Source organism: Anser brachyrhynchus (genome assembly GCF_964034855.1).
Source record: "Anser brachyrhynchus genome assembly, chromosome: 5".
NCBI classification, from domain to species: domain Eukaryota; kingdom Metazoa; phylum Chordata; class Aves; order Anseriformes; family Anatidae; genus Anser; species Anser brachyrhynchus.
The window spans coordinates 3,977,958-3,996,898 of NC_137699.1; the positions used below are offsets into that span (position 1 = coordinate 3,977,958).

Below are 18,941 nucleotides of genomic sequence, written 5' to 3' on the forward strand. Positions count from 1 at the left end.
TGAAATATTGCACTATTGAATGAGAATGTAGAGCTTAGTGATATGATTTAGTGGAGGACTTGTTAGTGTTAGGTCAGAGGTTGGACTAGATGGTCTTGGAGGTCTCTTCCAACCTAGATGATTCTGTGATTCTGCGAAGCTGACACTTATCACTCCCTTGTATTTTACATTTGGTGCTCATATATTTCCTAACAAATCATATGAAGACTACAGAAATTATGCTTGTTTCAATATGCTATGTTCTCAGCGTTTTGTGGTTAGTTTGTGTTTTCATGTTAAAAAAAAAAAAAAAAAGAGGGCACATTAATACTATTTAGTTTCATTCTTGCTTTTACTGACAAAAGAATGCAGATGTGTTTGTTTAAAGTTATAGTTACAGTATTTTACATGGCAGTTTTCCATTTAGTTTCCTTTTAAAAGGAGCATTATTAAAAAGTATTATAACGAGAGAATAAGAAGGTAGAAATAACATTATCTTTTACTAAAGCATGGACAGTAATTATATCTGGTGACAACATTGCCAGCAACTTTATCTCAGGTTTCCATTATATTCTTTAGAAATATGGAAGAAGTTTTTAAATTTAGAGGAAAAAATAAAAACCCTCAGTGTTTATTAAACTATTAATAGGTATAAAATATTATGCCTACTTCCAATTAGGTATTTTCAAGTTACAATATCTTGCTTCAATGTTTAGTTGTGAATGTATTCAAGAGCACCTTGAAATGTCTTATTTATGCATACATAATATGTGACTTATCGTTTCCCTAGGAGTAAATGTCACCAAAGGTTTGTTCAGGGCACGTTTGTAGAAGTCGATGTAGCTTTAACTGAGGCGCCTTAATCTTTCAAAAATGTCAATGGAGGGTCATTTGAATGTTGATTGAGCTGTCGTCAACAATAAGGTATATATCCATATAAGACAGATCACTCTCATTCTGGTAACAGACCACTGAGAAAAAATTACAACTAATTTAATCTGTGATCATTCACAGCCACCAAGGGATGCTAAGGAGCACAAGAAAGCACACAAAAAACACCTTTTAAAATATTTTCCTAAAGCAACACTCCTTACTTGTTTTGTAAAGAAGTAGGCTAAATTAGCCCACACTGAATTTTATGCTTCTAGTGTAGATAAACATTTAATGGATAATATTCTCAGTTTTAAGTGAAGTCTTCACAACATCTTTTCTGTCAAGTCAGTCTCCCACCTCCTCGTTGCCCTCTTTTGCAATGTAGATCGGATTACTTGCTCCCATGCATACAGTGCATACAGAACTAAACTACTGAGTTTGTTTCCTGTAAAGAGCCAATTTTCTCTACAGCTCTGGAAACCTCTGAATGTCATGGTGGTACTAAATAACCAGAGTCAAAATCAACTTGGATCCTCTTCCCATAAATTATTCACAGCACATCCAGACGGTGAGTCTAGGATTCAAAATGGAAAGACAGGTGTAACATTACTTCAGGTAAGTTCAAGTTTACAAAGTTTGAGTAAATCTCGATTTGCTATATGCGTAAAACATTTTTTTCTGTGTACTTCTTGCATTCAACTTCCTAATAAAAGGGATCAACTGGAGGAGAGTTCTGTCAGGTGACAAAAGTATATTGTACTGAGAAAAATAATTTCTTTGCTCTTCTTTCAACCTCCCTTTTCATTTTAATTGAAAAGGAAGGGAATATTCTCATAGGCATTGAGACTGACAGACATTTGTCCGTCAAACACAAACAATGACAGGTGAATCAACAAAAGGTGTTAGCAGGATTTGAGAGCTCACTTCTAGCTCTGGTGCTTCCTCCTGGGTACTTATATATGAAGGCTGGTTTATGATTCTTCTAAAAGTATACAAAGAATTTGAAGTAAACCAATCTGGAACCGAAACTTCGGGGGCAGTACTTTCCCTTTTGTCCAAAAACGTTTGAAAAAATGTGAGAGGTGCAGAATTGAAGTGTCATTTGCTGATGAGTCTGAGATCAGGAATCCCAGCCTGTGGTACTTGAATCACAGTAAAAGGATAGAATTAGCTTAGGTGATGAAAATTAGGAAAGGAGAAGTAGGCATGGCATAAATATAATTACACATGCACATGATACATTCTTATATGGAAGAGAGACGGAGTTTATAATTTCAAGTCAGTTCATTGTCTTCAAAAAATATGGAAACAGGATATCTTTTGATATGTCATGATAATTTTCATTGTTATTAAACAATACAAGTCATACTGCTAATAAAAATACAACTATCATAACTCAAATGATGCAAGTTTGAGAAAATTGTTTTTTTCTGTGGCAAATAAATGTAGATATGTTTAAAAAAGTGTAGACAAACATGAACTTGATCAAATAAGGTATAAAAATATGATCAAGGCAGTGTTTTATTTTAATTATTTTTAATTTTATTATATATATAATTTTCCTACAGCTTTCCTCAGAGTTGGTTTTGGACAACTTGTTTCCTCATGTCTGTGCAAAGGCAAATGAGGTGATCAATTGCTTTCATTTTTGCATTGAGGAATTTTCCTTCTGATATCTCCAGAATTAAAACTTTATCTTGCTATGATAATCATACTGTGACTTTTCAGAGATGAAGCTGGCAAAAAACCACAGTTGTTAGCTAGTCTTAACTGATCTATATGTATTCAATAGGGTCACAATCAATTAATATATATATATTTTCCTGTTAAATGAGAAAATAATGGCTTGTATTTCTGAGAAAACAGGAAGGAAAGTTTATGGAAACAGGAAGGAAAGCTAAGCTACTATAGGATAAACACTCCAGTGTACTTGAGTTGAAAGTTATCCTCCTGACGTAGTATATGTACTCCACACCCTTATGAATCTAGCAGATGTAAAACCCTTAAAGACATTTGCGTATATATACGTAACTCTTAACAGAGCAATCTGTCTTAATGGTTTTGTTGTTCATTTTTACTCTCATTTCTCTAAGACACTTCTGGTTTGCACTTGAAATAATACTTCTTGTTGGTCTTACTTTTGTTATCTTTAATACTCTAAAACAATAGAGTAACTAGCAATTGCTTGTTTTGTTAATGACAGCATTAAGCTAAAGAAAATTGTCCCAGTAAAGAAAAAGCTGTTTTTCTTGGGTACTGAGATTTAAAAGTCTGTCCAGAAAATGACTAACTTTAAATGCTATGTTGTGATATATGCAGGATACTGACTAAGAGTCATCTTTTGATTTCTGTACTGCAAGAGATCATAGGTGATAGCAACTGGTGTCTGTGATAGGTTCTACTACCTGGCACAACATTACTATCTGGCAGAACATTAGTATGTGTGAAACCTAAGAGTTAAAAGCTTATACAGAGCAGAAACTTTGTCTTGTGGTTTGCCTGAGGTTTCAGAAAAATAGAAATAGAAATGCTTAACATTAAAACAACAGAGCCTTTAAATAATGAGGTGGCATAGTGTTTCAAATGATTCCTATCATTCACCTTGTGATTTGTCCATCTTCTAAGTACCTTGCCAAAAAACAGGTGATGATTCACTCCTGACTCATCTCTCCAGATCAGCAGAACCCTTTGCACCTTGGATGAGATCAAAGTCTTTTCATTTTACTGATAAAACAAGGACTAATGCTCGGCTTAAGATATATGTATTATACCAAAAATCCAAAAGGTAAGCTTAATATTGCTTATAGCAAGTAAGGAGCAAACTGCTTTCAAACTCATTTGTCACCATGCCAGTTAGGCATGAAAACTTACTCCTGTGTGGTCATTCTAACAGACTTCTGTGTCTTTTATCATGACATTGATCCTGCTAGTGTTAATTAATCTCTGTGGTATTGTTCATTTATCTGATTCATATGCTAACAAAGGTTCCTCTCAGAGAAGTGAATAAAGAAGCACTCTTATTTATCTTCGAGAATGGATTTATAATCATTTTGTTCTATTCAGTGCACATAAGGAATTACCAAAGTACTGTTTCTAATTTCATATGTCACACCCCAGGAAAAGTATGTCCATTAGACAGACTGCTGAATTCCAATACAGATCAGTGTGACTGATCGGAAACACAGAAGACGTCCTAAAGAGAGAGGAGAATGATTAAATGAATTCAAGAGATTTTTCTGAGTCTAGAAAAAATCAGACAAGTAATTATATCCAGTCTTATAAGGCTGCTTCAAAGAGCAAAGCAATCAGAATAATGTTTTCAGTGTTCATAGTGTTTAGGACAAGTAGTAACAACTTTAAATTGCAGGAAGGAAGATTCAGGCTAAACACTGCTCATTGTCTAAGGATTGAGAGTGTGATTCACTGAGAGAGATTACCTTAGTGTACAAAGGAAGTCTTATAAAGTCTGATAAAGTCTGATAAACAGCTCTAAGAAAAAATATATTGCCTGGGTCAGATGAGCGAACTGTATAGCTTACTGACTTTATTTCTGGACCTATATACTAAATACTAGGACTAGAAACGGGATCTCACATGAATCACTTTAAAGACTAATAAGAAAATGTGCACAATCTTAGAAATTTGATAAATACAAAATTCAATATTTGGCAAATACAAATTCAAAAAACAGGAATTGGAAGTGTCTACTGAATCAGTGGAACTGTCTACTAATTTTGACTGTACTTTGAAAGAGAAATATTATAGTTTCATACAATGTAAAATATAATGGGAGAAGATATGGATTCCTTGAGGATCTTTAAAAAAACAACTCTTATGCTCCCATGAAGAACAATTAAATCAACTTCCTTACCTATATAGACACAAGATGGCTCATAATTACCTAGGTTTTTCCTGGAAAAATTAGACCAATTCAGTTCTGCTGTGGTGCGTGCTCACCACAAGCATTATTTTAACTGAGTTTATTGTGCAAGTTGAAGACAACCAAAGGGCATTTGGACTCCCTAAAATGGAATGTGTGTAAAGAAAGTAAACTTTAGAGTAACTGGAATTCTTTAAGGTGTTTTATCCATAGTGATTCTATTACTTCATTTGCATTCCTTATTGATATGAAATCCTACTTGCATTACCTATATTGGTGAAGGACCTGAACAATATTTGAGTCATCTTTTATTGTCTCATTTTAGTAAGAGCATAAGAGTATTCAGTGTGGATGCTGTTGTCTAGATACTAGCAGTGGGGTTAATGTGGTTAAGCATACTAACAAATTAACTGTCATGTAAAAAGGTCTTTATATATAGTAATATATATATATATATATAGTAACATATGTAATGTATATATGTAATCTCTTTTCGTGTTTTTGACAAGTCATAGTTTATACAAATTAATGATATTTCTTTTAAGATTTTTAGTACTAGCCTCGACAAGCAAGTCAGCAGTTAAAAACAGCAAGGGAAAAATAGTTACTGTATTATGTTTTCTGTTATATTACTATAGGCTATTATAAATCACATGTAAAATTTTGGGCAAGCAGCCATCTGCTGCAGTAATAGTAAACTATTGGATTAGATTGCACATTCCTGATTTGCTCCATTATTGTAATAGATTTAATCTATTTGTAATGTTACTTATTCAGAAGAACGTAGCAAACGTAATGTCTCCTGAATTCTGGCAGTCTTCCTAAGAAATGACCACTGTGAGTATGGGTTCTGCCTAATTCTAATCACATTGACATCAAGATAGTTGACAGCCTTCAGAAATATCTAAAAGGGTAAACCTAGAAATGGAACATTCTAGTGATCCTCAAATTGTGTGAAGGACAGAATAAGGTGTAATTTTTCCAGAAGTTTAATTTGATCTTGATTAGACAAAGGCTTTGAATTATGAAGCCCAATGCCTAAACAACACCTCAGATACCTAATTGCTATGAAAATCCATGTCTGTACCTTTACAGACCAATTTATACTGAGAATTTATCCTCGCTGTGCAGACAACCACAGAATCCAATTATGACATACCAAATCAAGAAAAAGTTTGCTTGATATGTAAACTCAGGCTGCTTTAACATTTGAATAACTAGTAGAAATATGGAATTCAGAATGAACAGTACACTTTAAAAAGGTGATGATTGAGATGGGAGACTATTGTGACGTTATATAGTTTACACCTCAAGCTGAAGGCAATTCAAATTATAAGCAGAGATCAGGAGAAATGTCTGATAACTGATTTTAAAATTTCTGTAACTGTCCAGGGATATCCTCACTGTTAGTTATATACCCAATTCTTCATCTACAGCAGTTTCAATGTATTCACCTGCTTCCTAGCTCAAAGATATTTCAGCTTGACTTCTCTTTCTGTTCTTTTTTGCTAACTGAAGAGATCTTTTATCAACTTTTTCTCTCTGTATAGATAGCTGTAGACTGTAATCAGGTTACTTAATCACGTGTTCGATAAATGAAGCAAATGAATTGTCTTGAATGTATGACTAGCCAATATGTTCTACAGTACATTTCTTTGGTGTATATTCTGGAAACATGCTTGAGCCTCCAATTTATCCATAAGCTGTCAAACAGTGCCCATGTATCACCAAGTCTGAAATAATAAATCATGCTGATTTGGAACCATATTGGCTTGGACATAGTGCTACCCTCATATGATCACATAGTTTTTGGTCAGCTCATAAATAAGTAGAAGTACCTTGCAGCAAGCCAGAATATACAGCATAAGCACATTCTTAGTTTTCCTTACAGCTTTATAGGAACACAACCACATTTTAAATGCTCCTTTAAATATAGACAACAGATCAGGACAGTATTTGAGGAATGCTTGTGCCAGCACTGAATATATATGTGGCTTCTGTATCTGCACTCAATATTCTGTCAACGCAAGATCTTTTGGCTGCAGAGTTAAAGTGCATGTTTACCAATCCACCATGAATCCGAACGTCTTTTAAGAATTACAGCTTTACAATGTGGATTACACCATAAGGTATGAAATACAGCAAAGTGACAGTGGAGTAAGTGATAGAAACAGAACCTAGAATCAGCAAAGTTGAAGGATTAGGAGTCCTTAATGGGTATGTACATTTGAACATGATATGAACAACAACAGAACATAACCCCAAAACAATACCCACCAAGCCCTTTCAGTAATACTGACCATTCCTTAAAGGGAATAATGGAAATATTAAGAATGCAACAATGCTGGTAAAAATGATGAAAAGATAAACTATGCAGGAAGTACTTGGTCTGTATTAGGGAAAAAAAAATCAACCAATGTATTTTTAACAGAAAATAAATGCTTTAATCCCAAAAGAATGATAAATAGCAGGCAGTTATGCTACATATTTCCACTCTAAAACTTTCACTGGGGAGTTCTCAGCACCTAGCTGTTTACCCATGTTCATTACAATTCAATCTTGGTATGATGGTGAAATACCAGAGGACTGGAAAAACTAATATGTCAATATTTCAAATGATTAAATTGGATCAGTAGGATAATTCTAAGTCAGACATCTGAGGGAAAACAATGAAAAACGTTGATACTGAATGAAACACAACTGATGTTGTTATAGAGAAGACAGTTTGTCAGATGTATTTGATTGTTTGAATGAGACTGTAAATTGGCAGATAATCATAATAGTTTGGATCAATATTCTAAGGCTTTTTAAGGCATTTTGATTTAGAAACCAGAATGGCATATAATCAATACAGTTCTCATTAAATGGATTTAAGACCAGCCAAGAATTATTTCTCAAAGTAAGGGAAAAGGGAATTATCACTGGCCAGCTGTGTTTTCAGTGTAGCCCTACAAGAAGTACCTCTTGATTATTTTTTAACCCCTCCCCCCTTCAATTTAGATTATTTGAAACATGTTTTAACCAAATGTCAAGTAGCAAAACTCTAGCTGTGAGTGGGTATCAGAATTCCCATGAGTCCAGAAATGTAGCTCTGAAAACTCCTTTTTCCATTCCATTTTTCTTCATGCTAAAGGGACCTACGTTTTGTAGATCCCACTATTTTTACATAAACATTTCAGAAGTACCCACCATCTACTTACGCTGACAACAGAAAAGTCTCAATTTTAACAGTATTAAGAACCTCAGCAGCTGTCTCATTCCTATACACCCTGTATGCCAAAATCTTAGGAGCAGATTATTTGCAACTTTCATGGTGTGCCAAATGCACAGCAATAAGGCTGACATCTCTTTTCCTTTTTTTTTTTTTTTTCTTTAGAAATCTTTTATCTCTACAGAAAAGCAGTTGGTCAGCAAGAGGATTTGATAGTCTTCCTTCCCTCTTCAGAGCACCAGAAATATGCATTTCAGATGATCTCTGTGGGACACGTGAGTCTGACTACTCTCTGACAGGGTAAGTAATTTAATTTGGACCTGCTGCATCTTAAGTCAACAGACTATTATATAAGTGGACTGTCATTACCTCTGTTTGACCTTTCTCTATTGTTATTTTCAAAGAAAGGAAGTATTTCTGCTCAGTATAAGCCAAAAACATCAAGTGAGAAGAAAAATGACAAATTCCTGCCTTTGAACTTTTCCACAGCTCCGACTCAAAGCAAAAGCTGCATAAACAGCAAGCCTAATACTCAGCCATGTCCATAAATAGCTGTTTGCTCCGTGTGTGTTTTTTAATGAACTCTATTCTGAAGTCCCACTACTCCCCACACAATGCAGACTTGTGCACCATATTCGGAGTATCAGGTTCTCCTGTAGGGCCTGTGTTCTAAGTTTATGTCTACCAATAACCATAAAGCAATAGCTGTCAAGCAGAATCAAAAATGAGGCTGGTAGAAGTAGTTTTTGGGCTTACAGCTTGTGCTTAAAATCCATTTAAATATTTGTTTCTCCTTACCCTACTCTACTGCCCCCCGCCCCCCCCCCCCCCCAAAAAAAAAAAGTCTCTTTTCTTGTCAGTCTCATTAGCAGCTTATTTTCTTGACTTATAGCATAGCTGCATGTGACACTGGTAACACAAACACTTTTTTTCTAGACTACTTAGGAAGAGCTTAATGATTACATAATGCATTGTGTTGGGAGGCAATGGAGGACCCGTGTCTGGAAATGCAATAAACTGGCAAAGAAGATTGCTGTAATTGTCATGAGCATGGGAATAATGGAACACTTTGTGTATGTTACTAAATGAGAAGCAAGCCATAAAAGATCTTAAAAGTGAATTCATGCGGTTATCCGACTTGCTAGAAAATGAAGACCAACTAGGAAGATTGGGCAAGGAGAAGTAATGATTAAAATGTTTTGTCAATTTGTTCATCAAGGCTGGAAATAATATATTTTTTTAAATTACATACAGTTAAATAGATATCTTTAAAACCTTTTTAGCTATGTAAATTTAATGGAGAATTATAAAGAACTGCTTTGCTGGAATAATGTGTATGGGATTTCTACAGATAAATCGCCGCATAAAAAATTTCGAGCAATATACTCCATGTTTATAAAAATATCCTCTCAAGTAAAATAGCTTGCAAAGAAATATTTAAAAGCTGAAACAGAAGCTATTTTCAAAAAAATAATAATTATGGACTGAAAACATCAACTTTAAACACAGGATGTGCTGTAAGATTTTGCTTTTTTTTTGTTTTGTTTTTTATATATATATGAAAACCAAGTAAAAAAAAAAACATAAACTTGTGCACAAATAGCCACAGTTTAAGTTCTTAAATTTTTTGTTCTTCCAACATGAATACATTTAGACATAGAAGGCAAGTGATTCCTCAGCTGCAACTTGGAGCATTTTATTCCACCTGACAGTCCAGATACTTCTCTTCATCGTCTTTCTGCACAAATGAGGTATGGCTGTGGTTGTAATGTCATGCCTAACCTCGGTTTGAGATCTGGAATCACACCATGAGGAAAACACAGATGAAATCGTTGTAGCAACGAAGTGAAAAACAAAAACATTTCCATTCGAGCTAGCTGTTCTCCAAGACAATGTCTTCTTCCTGGATTGGAAAAAAAGTTTTTGAAAAAAAGAATTTAAAAATTCATTAAATAATTATATTTTCACTCATGAATAAGAATGGTCATTTCTGTTCTAAGGGAAATAGTGGTTTTGGAAGACAGATGAATGGATAACAAAACCTAGAAGTAATACGGTAGAATAACCAAAACAAACAAAAACAAACAAACAAAAAAACCATAAACCATAATAAAATATGCAATAAAGATATAATTCATTACATCTAACTTTGGCCATGTATAAGTTGTGCATCTAGTCCAAGAGAATTGTCTTGGCTCCTTTTATTTCTTGGAGATAGAGTATCTTAGACAGTAAAGTAAGTAATCCTCTACACAGGGTATGTCTTTCTATGGACTGCAGAGGTAGGCAGTAAGCTTAGACTAAACAAGTAATTTTTAGGTTGTTAATTATATGTGAGGTAAATTTGCCCTTTAGAGGCACTATATGATGCCTATAAAGATAATTTAGGACTCCAAGAATATTTCCTTGGGGCAGAATGCAGTGCTATAATCTGACCCCCAAGGTAGTTTGGAATAATACCTGCAATTTCTGGTGCTGACCAAAGTGCTGAAATTTGAAAACTGGATGTGTAAATTTCCTGTATGTAATGAATTCAGCAGCAAGTGACTATCTGCATTAATCACGTAACAAAGAGCATTTACGTACTACAATGATATGATGTATATAGACTCCTCAGATAAGGATACTATGCAGTCTCTTTTGTTAGTTTATATAATAATAAGGATATTATTCAAAAATCTGCTACGTCCAGAATGCATTATATTGAATATATCTTTAAAATAGCTGTTTTATCAGAACTGTGGACATTTTATATCATGCTGTCCATTCCTGATTAATTGCTATCAATTCCATGTTGTACATTCCTAGATTTATGAAAAGGAACAGTCGAAGCAATGGCTCGTACCTAGTGAAAAAGGAACAAATGCATCTTTCTTGACAAACTGCCCACTGCTGTCCAAAAACCTCTCGGGAAAAAACACTTCTGGGTTGCTCCAGTATTTTTCATCAAAATGTACAGAGTAGAGGTTTGTAATGACTGTAGTGCCTTCAGGAATAGAGTAACCACGCACGACAGTATCTTTAGAAGTTGCGTGAAAAATACCTAGCGGAACTATGTTACAGAATCTTAGAACTTCATGTAGAACAGCCTCCGTATATGGCATTTTACATTTCTCTTCTAAAGAAGGCATTTTGTTTGGGCCGATGACTAAATCAATTTCTTTTTGAACTTGCCCTGTTAGGAAAAGGAATAAAAGCATGTTGTTTATTGAATAATATTCTGCATATTTTCTAGCTTAAAAACATACTTTTAAATCAATACTGAAACGTGAAATACCTTATACAAAATATAGTAGCTTACAAGCATTTAGACTCTTGTTTTCTTCCTCCAGCTAGTAGGAATTCTTATTAGCATATATACCAGTAATCTTCATTTAAAGAGCAACTATTAAAAAGTGAAAACATGCTCTGACATACTCTTTTTCACTTGAGCACTTGAGTATACTTTTATTTCTGGAGCTCTTCAAAATGAAGGAAACAAGCATGACACTGCAAAGATAATGTACTTTAAGTACCTGAGTGGACACAAATAACACTGAAATTACCTACTTAAGATTTCATTTGTATAATTCTGCTGATTCTTTGAACTTGTCATAGTGTAAAGTCATTTACTCTTGAAATGAAAATAATTCTCATTGTAGCGTATCAGATAAGAGGGACAGCTATAGCTAGATTCTGAATTTAACTGAAAAGGAACAAATTCAATCAGTCTCTGTTTTTAAGCTATTTTAAAAATTAACTTCACAGGCATAAGATCATTATTTAAATCATCTCAAAGGTGTCCAGACCTCCTCTTTTTTTTTTTTTTTCCCCGATACACCTTTTTTGTTGAAACTGTCAAACAGCTCCTAACTAAAACAAAACTGTTTTTTTTTATTTATTTATTTACAGTTCATGTGGGATTGATAGTAAAAATCTGGGAAATTACAGAAAAATTCTACCAGAATGACCAGGTTCTTCAACATGAAGTGACAACATTTCACATAAAAATAAAAAGATGAGAAGCAGCTTAGTGAAAGTACGTTCTGTAATGCAGTGATGTATTGGTGTACATTGTAATAAGGTAATAGCAATTTTTATTTTTATCCAGGTGAACTGAATTTGAATCCCGAATCAGTAACTTTATACCATAAGATCTGGAATCAGAAGATTATTTTAGGTAAGTGGACCTCTACAAAACTCCAATGTTATAGGAGGCAAAACTACGTTTTCCTGATCTCTATTGAATAAGTATCTTGGTCAGCTCTTAATAGAGGAGTAAGGATGTTCTCAGTTAATCTTATCCTATCGATTACTTATGGCACTTGATATACTTTCTTTTCAGCTAAATATAGAGAATTTATATATGCAACCTAAAACTTAAGTATCTTTAATCAGATTATATATTTTTTTAATTTTATTGAACGTTTTTTCTTTTTTTTTGGTAGACTCTCTAGTTGTACTATGTCAAGCATAAAGATGAATCAGTGGAACTCAGAAGCATATAAGTAATATTTATTTTTTTAGACCCTTCTGTTTTAAAACCTCTGAAGTATGCTTCTTGTTTAAAAGTAGCAATCTTAGTTTTAAGCTCCCACAAAATAATATTATTTGTACTCAGTGAACTGAAAGTAGGTATTTTCTCCTTAGAATGTCTACCAACACGTTTCAATTCTGCTATAGCTTACTTTTAATCCTAAATTAGAAGATGAAAATTGCCTGATTTTTAATCTTTAACAAGTTACCTCATGTTCAATGAATTAATCAGCTAACTAAAATAATTGAACAAAAGAAAATAAGAAAATGTAAGAAATTATGGCTGTCAGAAGCCATTGAGAAAACTTTAGTTCTACTTAACCAAATATTTTAACCAGCTCAGTGAATGTGAAACCAAAAACAATTATCGTAACAGCAATAAAAAAGCTTTGGCATCAATTTTCTATATTTAATCTGAATGCTTTTTACTGTTTATTGAATGTCAGGTCTTGACATATGTTTTCATTGTTACATATCTTAATTTTCAATGTTTTTTAAATAGAGCTGTATTTGCCTTAAATATAAAAGTTTATCTAATTTAAAAAGAATAATTATGTTTTGTCCACTTGATTTAAATTAAAAAGATACATATTATATAGCTGAGAAAATCAGAAAGTGCAGTTTTATACCGACTACCATGAGAAGAAAACATAATCTTTCATTTATAATGATATCTGGTTTCTACGCAGAACTTAATAGCCTTATAGACATGGGTACTGTTTTCATCCCTAATCTAAAATAATGGTGTTCAAATTGGTGTTAGAGCAATATTATTTGGTCAAAGTATAAATAGTAACTTTCCAAGTCTGAGTCATCTATGCTGCTTTTTCTCCAAATACTGAAAGTCCCTAGTTGAACTTAGCACGTCTAAGATTTTGATAGGAAAAGCAAAACTGTAAGCAGTGAAACAAGAAGTGTTACTACTCACTTCTAATATCCAAACTTCTACACAAAGTGTCTGGGCTGATACTCAAACATCTAGTGCTGCCTTACTTCAGAATGTCTGTAACGTATCTTATATTTTTGAAATGCTTTTTTTCTTTCTTCTAGAAGTATAAATATACATGTCTGTGGTACCTAAATCTATTTTGAGTGGAGGCACTTAATTATAAATGAAATTGTACCTAAGCAGTTATCCAAAACATTTTTTCTGATGCTTTTACATTTTATTTATTTAGTTTATTATTTTCATACATATTTGCATTTCTTTATTATTTTACTACATACAGCTAGTGCACCTGCCAACCAATATTAAGCACCATAATGCTAAATTTAAATATATTAGAAATAATTTATGGAAAAGAAATCAAAGCTCCTTAAACAGTTTTAAAACAAAATTTAATAATATTCTAAGATACTATCATCAATACTATCAATGCTTCACTTTTGATATCTTCATCTGCAAATAAAATCAGCTTTTCACATCTGTCCATAGCATATTTGGAAAATGAAGTGCAGTAATATATACAAACCTTCCTTTTTAGTTACAAGTATGGATAACTTCACTATTTTGAAAAAGCATTTTAAATTGGCAATAGGAAAGCGTATCAGTTCCTCAAAATATCAGCATTCTTACCTTGAATGTTTGGATAAAGAGCCATAAATAACACTGCCCATCTTAAAACATTTGTTGTGGTTTCTGTCCCAGCTATGATGAGTTCTCCAACAGAGAAAATTAAGTTTTCTCTTGAATATGTAGATTCTGGATCATTTTCATTGCAGTCCATCTCATCTAAATATGCATCTACAAAATGTCGAGGTGACTGAGGCTTCCTATTTTCAGAGACACGTTCAATAAGCTCATGAAGAAAGTCATAGACTTCAGCTGCATTTTTAAACAGCTGCTGGTGTTTCCCAAATGGCAAGATACCAATCCACGGAAAAGCATTATATAAAAATACAGAAGCGCTAGCAGCTAATTCAATATTTTCACTAAAAATCTCAATCATGTGCTGAAATTCAGTATCTTCATACGTAAAACGTTCTCCAAAAATAATCAGATTAGTAATGTTTGAAACGGCATTTGTTATCAAGTGCTTAAGATCAAATGGTCTGCCTTTGTATGTATCGATGGCATCAAGAAAAAACACAGATTCTTCAGAAATTTTGTGTTCAAAGGACCTTTGACCATATCCAAAAATTCGAAAGGTATTTACAGCTAATTTGCGATGTTCTGTCCATCCTCTGCCATATTTACTGTTCAGTAAGCCTGAAAAAATATTTTGACACAGTATTTTATGCAATGCTTTATTTTTCCCCCATAAGATGATAAAATTATTTAACATATCAATCCACTCTAAGAGTATATTGCTATTGATAGAATGAGCCATTAAGTGATTACTGAAACAACCTCTCTGCCTCAAAGTTGAATTAAATTTGCCTAAGCTACTCCTGACAAACATTTGCCTAACCTATCCAAGCAGGCTAACAGACATCGTATCCTTATGTAGAGGCACATCTGATCAGTTTGGAAACATGTTGTGTTTATGAAAATTTGGACTAAGATAGAACAGTTGCTATGGGTACTTCCACACAGCAAAATGCAATGCAACTCTAATGTCAACAGGTACAGCAAGAGTATTTTGATATCCATAAAGACAAAAAAACATTTTAGCAATCAAAACACAAGCCCTTCTGGGACGTAACACGTATACTAACATGTAGTAAAGCCCATATCTTCCTTTCTTCACTGAAGTTCTCACTCACTTATTATTAAAGTAGCATATCCTATAAACAAAAGTTAAAAAGTGAAATTGGTAATAAAAAAATCAAAAAGATCTTTCCTATTAAGCTTGAATTCAAATACTGAATACTTTCAAAGCTGTCTCTTATCAGAGTTGTAAAGGTCACAGTACTTCTCCACATCTCAGGGAGGTATAAAAAGTGTCACTGGGAGCTGGGACTGTCAGCCTGCTTCTGAAAAATGTCTTTGAAGTCAACACAGCTCCTGAATGTTAATTAAGATACTTAAGTTAAACACAGTAAAGTTAATTAAGCACTCTAAGCAAAGAAAAAAAATGAATACTGAACCAAGGAAGGAACAGGGTACAATTTTTAATGATGTGGCTGAAATCTGTGTAATGCAAAGTAAAAGAAGTATTGCAAAACAGATGTTACAAAGCCAAGCATAAAAGACAGAAAGCAAAACAAACAAACAAACAAAACAGAATTGAATCACCAAGGAGAAATACTGACCTATTTAACCACAGAATTTAAGTTTCTGCTGCAGCTCTTAAACTCCTCAATTTCCTGAAGTTCCTCATACAACTTTATCTGAATGTTAGAGGCCCATCTAATATAGATCTTCTTAATAGGAAGGCCACAGAAATCATATTTGCCTACTTAAAAGGCCCAAATCTACACAAAAGACAAGATGTAACAAAATACGTTCCTCAAAGTTCATACTAAACAATTCGAAGACTTCTGATAATAGGTACTAAGTATAGCTACTTCAGAAGATGTTTTCACTACTCATAGCCAAATACGAAACTAAGAGATGCTTCAAACTCAGGATCACCAGGAACAAAGAAAATGGCTCAGCAACTGATAGTAATTGAGTGGGGAGGGGAGAGCATGGAGACAAAAAATGAAACACATTGCTATGGAATTTAGTCCAAGAATGACAATCCTTTCCAGATATCTTTAGAAAAGCATTAAGTATTTCATGAAAGGAGATTTAAACAAACAAAGTAGAGAAAACAGCTAATGCAAATGTTTTATGTGATCATAAACACTAATGAAAACTAATGGACAAAAACGGCATTTCTGTTTGAAGACACTAGCACTTACCTCCCATGTTTGTCAACTTCTTAAACAAGGGAAGAGATGGTCTATCTGCAAAAATTTCGCTTTGATGAACAAGGCATTCTTTTACTGCATCGTAGCCATTCAGCACAATAGCAGATATACCACCCAGATCAAGACTGAAAATCTTTGGAGAAAAAAAGAAAAGAATAATAAATGCTATTACAAGCAAATCTTAAGAACAAATAACAAAAGCAAGCAAAACAACTAATGAAAAAGTGAAACAATGTTAAACTTCAATGGAAAATACAATCTTCATAAATATAATAATAACTTCAGTAGGGCATATAGGTAACCAGAGAGTTCTACTAGTGATACAACAGTGGCATCATAGAGTTTGTTGTGAGCTAGTTTATTCTGTCAAATGATATAGTAAATTAGCCCACACTACACTCTGCTTTGCAGTGCACCTAACGTGATGAGACCTCCAAAGTAAGGACCGGGGATGCTTTCATATAGTCATTACAAAAATGTGAGTCAGGTACCACAATGCATATATTTCAGAAAAAAAAAATATTTTCCCCTAACTTTAGTAGGCATAAGGTATATCTTTTATAGAAGACCTAGAAATAAAATATTTGTATTGGCTACTTCCTTAATTTGGTAAGACTATTTCCACAGAAGGGAGGAAAGTCTCACTGTTGTTAGCTTTTTCTCCTCCCTTCCTTAGTAAAGGTAAATTCCAGTAGCTTAATTTGGTTATGGATGTTGTGACTGAAGCTACAAGTTGTTATCGCAAAGACTTCCATCACTCTGCAGTGGCAGAAGTGGTGTCAGTTGTGAAAACAACCAAGCTGCACCTAGTCCTTTCTGTCTCTGAAACTGGACACCAGCTTACTTTGCACAGGCTCCCCAAGACCCGTCAGATGACAGATGTGAGAGCCATGATGACAGCCAACAAATGATAGCATAGCCCAGCTAGTCCCATCTCCTGTTTCCAGAAGTGGTCAGCACCAGATGCTTTGGAGAAAGATGTAATACATCCTGCAGAAGGCACATACAGGCTAAACAAAATGAAAAATTTATCCTATGGTTCAAAAAATTTAAAATGAGGCTAAACTCTGAAGACAAAAATTCTATAACCCTTTCCATACTTTTCTGAGCATTATAAATCCCATATTTTTTGCCTTCACAAATCCTTATTTTTTCTTTATCTCAGCACTGTTGGACACCATTATATGAAGAATTAATGAGCATTAGTCTAGTTATGCATTCTGTGAAGATATGCATTTCCCTATTTCCTTTTAGCAAACTTGAATTTTTCACTGTTGCAAATGCTTTTTATGTGACGAGAAGAAACTCGCTGTATACTTCTTGAGAGCATTTGTCATTTTTGCATACTGTAGTCGTAGTTTATTTATTATTCTTCCTAGAATATAAAATGTCATTTTAAAAAAGATCATTTTGTTGATCTTTTTCAGAGCTCCCCATATCCTGATCTGCCTCCTTCAAGTGCCCCCAAATTCTGCAGGATCTTTGGTGACAGCAGGTGAACAGAACTGCAGGCAGCACTTCAGGCAAGTGGAAGCCTGAACCTATTTTATGATATATTTTCCTTCCTCTTTCTAATCCATTCATGTGAATGTTTTCCTTGAAACACATTTACTTTTTTTTTTTTTTTCCCATTGCCAAAACAAAAGAAAGAAACGGAGATGCCCCTATCCTTTTGTTTCTGCCATTGATGTCCCGATAGGATATCCACTTTGGCTTTTTTTATGAAGCGTGTAAGAATAGACTGGTTGCTCGACACTGGCCAATGAAAGGAAACAGCTGAGAAATAACAAAGTGCGGGGAAAACAAAGAACCCCCCCGTGTACGCACACAAACCGTCTGTAAGTAAACACCCAACTATCCCCCTAGAGGCCCTTTAAAGCAGCGCCTTTCCAGCGCGAAGGCAGCGCTCCCCCAGCGCCTGCCCCTGCCCGCCCCGTGAAGGCTGCGGCGCGCCCCGCCGGGATGCTCCCAGGGCCGCCCGGCGCCGCCGCTGCCCGCCAGGGGGCGCAGCGCTCCCGTCCCGCAGCCCGGCCAGAACGCCCCGGCGCCGCGCTGCCCCGCTCCCTGCCCCCGGCCCCGGCCCGGCAGACGGAGCCGGCGCCTGCCCGGTACCTGCCCGTGGATGTGGCTCTGCCGCCGCATGTAGACGTGCGGCTGCTCCGCGCCCAGGGCGTGGATGTTGCCGATGAGGGGCAGCCCCGCGGGACCGGGCGGGAAGCCGGGCGGCCGCCGCTGCTTCAGCAGCTGCCGCACCACCAGCGCGGCCAGCAGCGCCAGCGGCAGCAGCAGCAGCAGCAGCGGCGGCACCAGCCGGCCGCCGCCCCCCGCCGCCCCCGGCCCCGCGTCCCCCGCCGCCGCCGCCGCCGCCGGCCGCATCGCGCCGCTTCCTCCTGCCGCGGCCCGGCCCGGCCCCGTCCCGTCCCGTCCCGTCCCGTCCCGTCCCGCCGCCCCATTGGGCTGATTGGCCCGCGGCGGCGCCGCCCCCCGCGTCAGCCGGGGCCGGGCGCGGAGCGGGGGGACCCGGGGGGTGGCTTGGAGGAGGCGGGTGGGAGGCTGGGGTCTCGGCGTGGGGTGCGCCCGAGTGGGATAAAGGTGCCCGTACTGCTCGAGAGTGCCTCCGTGCGCACACCGGGGACAGCAAAACCGCTCATTTGGCTCCGGGGAAGCAAAATCCCGCGGTCGGCG

At 35.9% G+C, this 18,941-nt stretch overlaps 2 protein-coding genes across 22 annotated transcripts in view; one reads left to right on the top strand and one right to left on the bottom strand.

Moving 5' to 3' along the window:
• The window catches only part of PDE3B (phosphodiesterase 3B), a 107,937-nt gene extending 90,158 nt beyond the window's left edge, over window positions 1-17,779 (top strand). Inside the window, exons 18-22 of one of the 16 annotated variants that reach the window (XR_013952294.1) lie at window positions 1,324-1,467; window positions 2,421-2,480; window positions 3,478-9,694; window positions 12,034-12,102; window positions 17,684-17,779. The gene's annotated coding sequence lies outside the window, so the exon portion shown is untranslated. Of the gene's footprint in view, window positions 1-1,323; window positions 9,695-12,033; window positions 12,103-17,683 lie in introns of all 16 variants that reach the window. The other 15 variants (XR_013952295.1, XR_013952298.1, XR_013952285.1 and 12 more) reach the window with 15 other exon arrangements.
• On the bottom strand, window positions 9,624-18,633 carry CYP2R1 (cytochrome P450 family 2 subfamily R member 1). Of its 6 annotated transcripts, none has more exons than XM_080595872.1 (5): window positions 18,369-18,633; window positions 16,248-16,389; window positions 14,035-14,667; window positions 10,789-11,118; window positions 9,624-9,846 (listed from the first exon to the last, which is right to left on the bottom strand). In XM_080595872.1, the coding sequence occupies exons 1-5, from the start codon at window positions 18,630-18,632 to the stop codon at window positions 9,671-9,673; spliced, it is 1,545 nt and encodes a 514-aa protein (XP_080451998.1). In that variant the 5' UTR covers window position 18,633; the 3' UTR covers window positions 9,624-9,670. The 6 variants fall into 6 exon arrangements, with proteins under 6 accessions (XP_080451998.1, XP_080451999.1, XP_080452002.1 ...); XM_080595873.1 differs by lacking the exon at window positions 18,369-18,633 and adding an exon at window positions 17,101-17,633; XM_080595876.1 differs by lacking the exon at window positions 18,369-18,633 and adding an exon at window positions 17,101-17,628 and having other exon boundaries at window positions 14,035-14,231.
• Between the last annotated feature and the right edge of the window lie 308 nt (window positions 18,634-18,941).

Bases quoted from the DNA above. Each gene is read 5' to 3' on its own strand.
- CYP2R1 (XM_080595872.1), bottom strand. From the start codon at position 18,632: ATGCGGCCGGCGGCGGCGGCGGCGGCGGGGGACGCGGGGCCGGGGGCG. The intron at 16,390-18,368 runs GTACCGGGCAGG...TTTTCTCCAAAG, and splicing joins AGAGCCACATCCACGGGCAG to ATTTTCAGTCTTGATCTGGG. The intron at 11,119-14,034 runs GTAAGAATGCTG...TTTTCCTAACAG, and splicing joins TCTTTATCCAAACATTCAAG to GGCAAGTTCAAAAAGAAATT.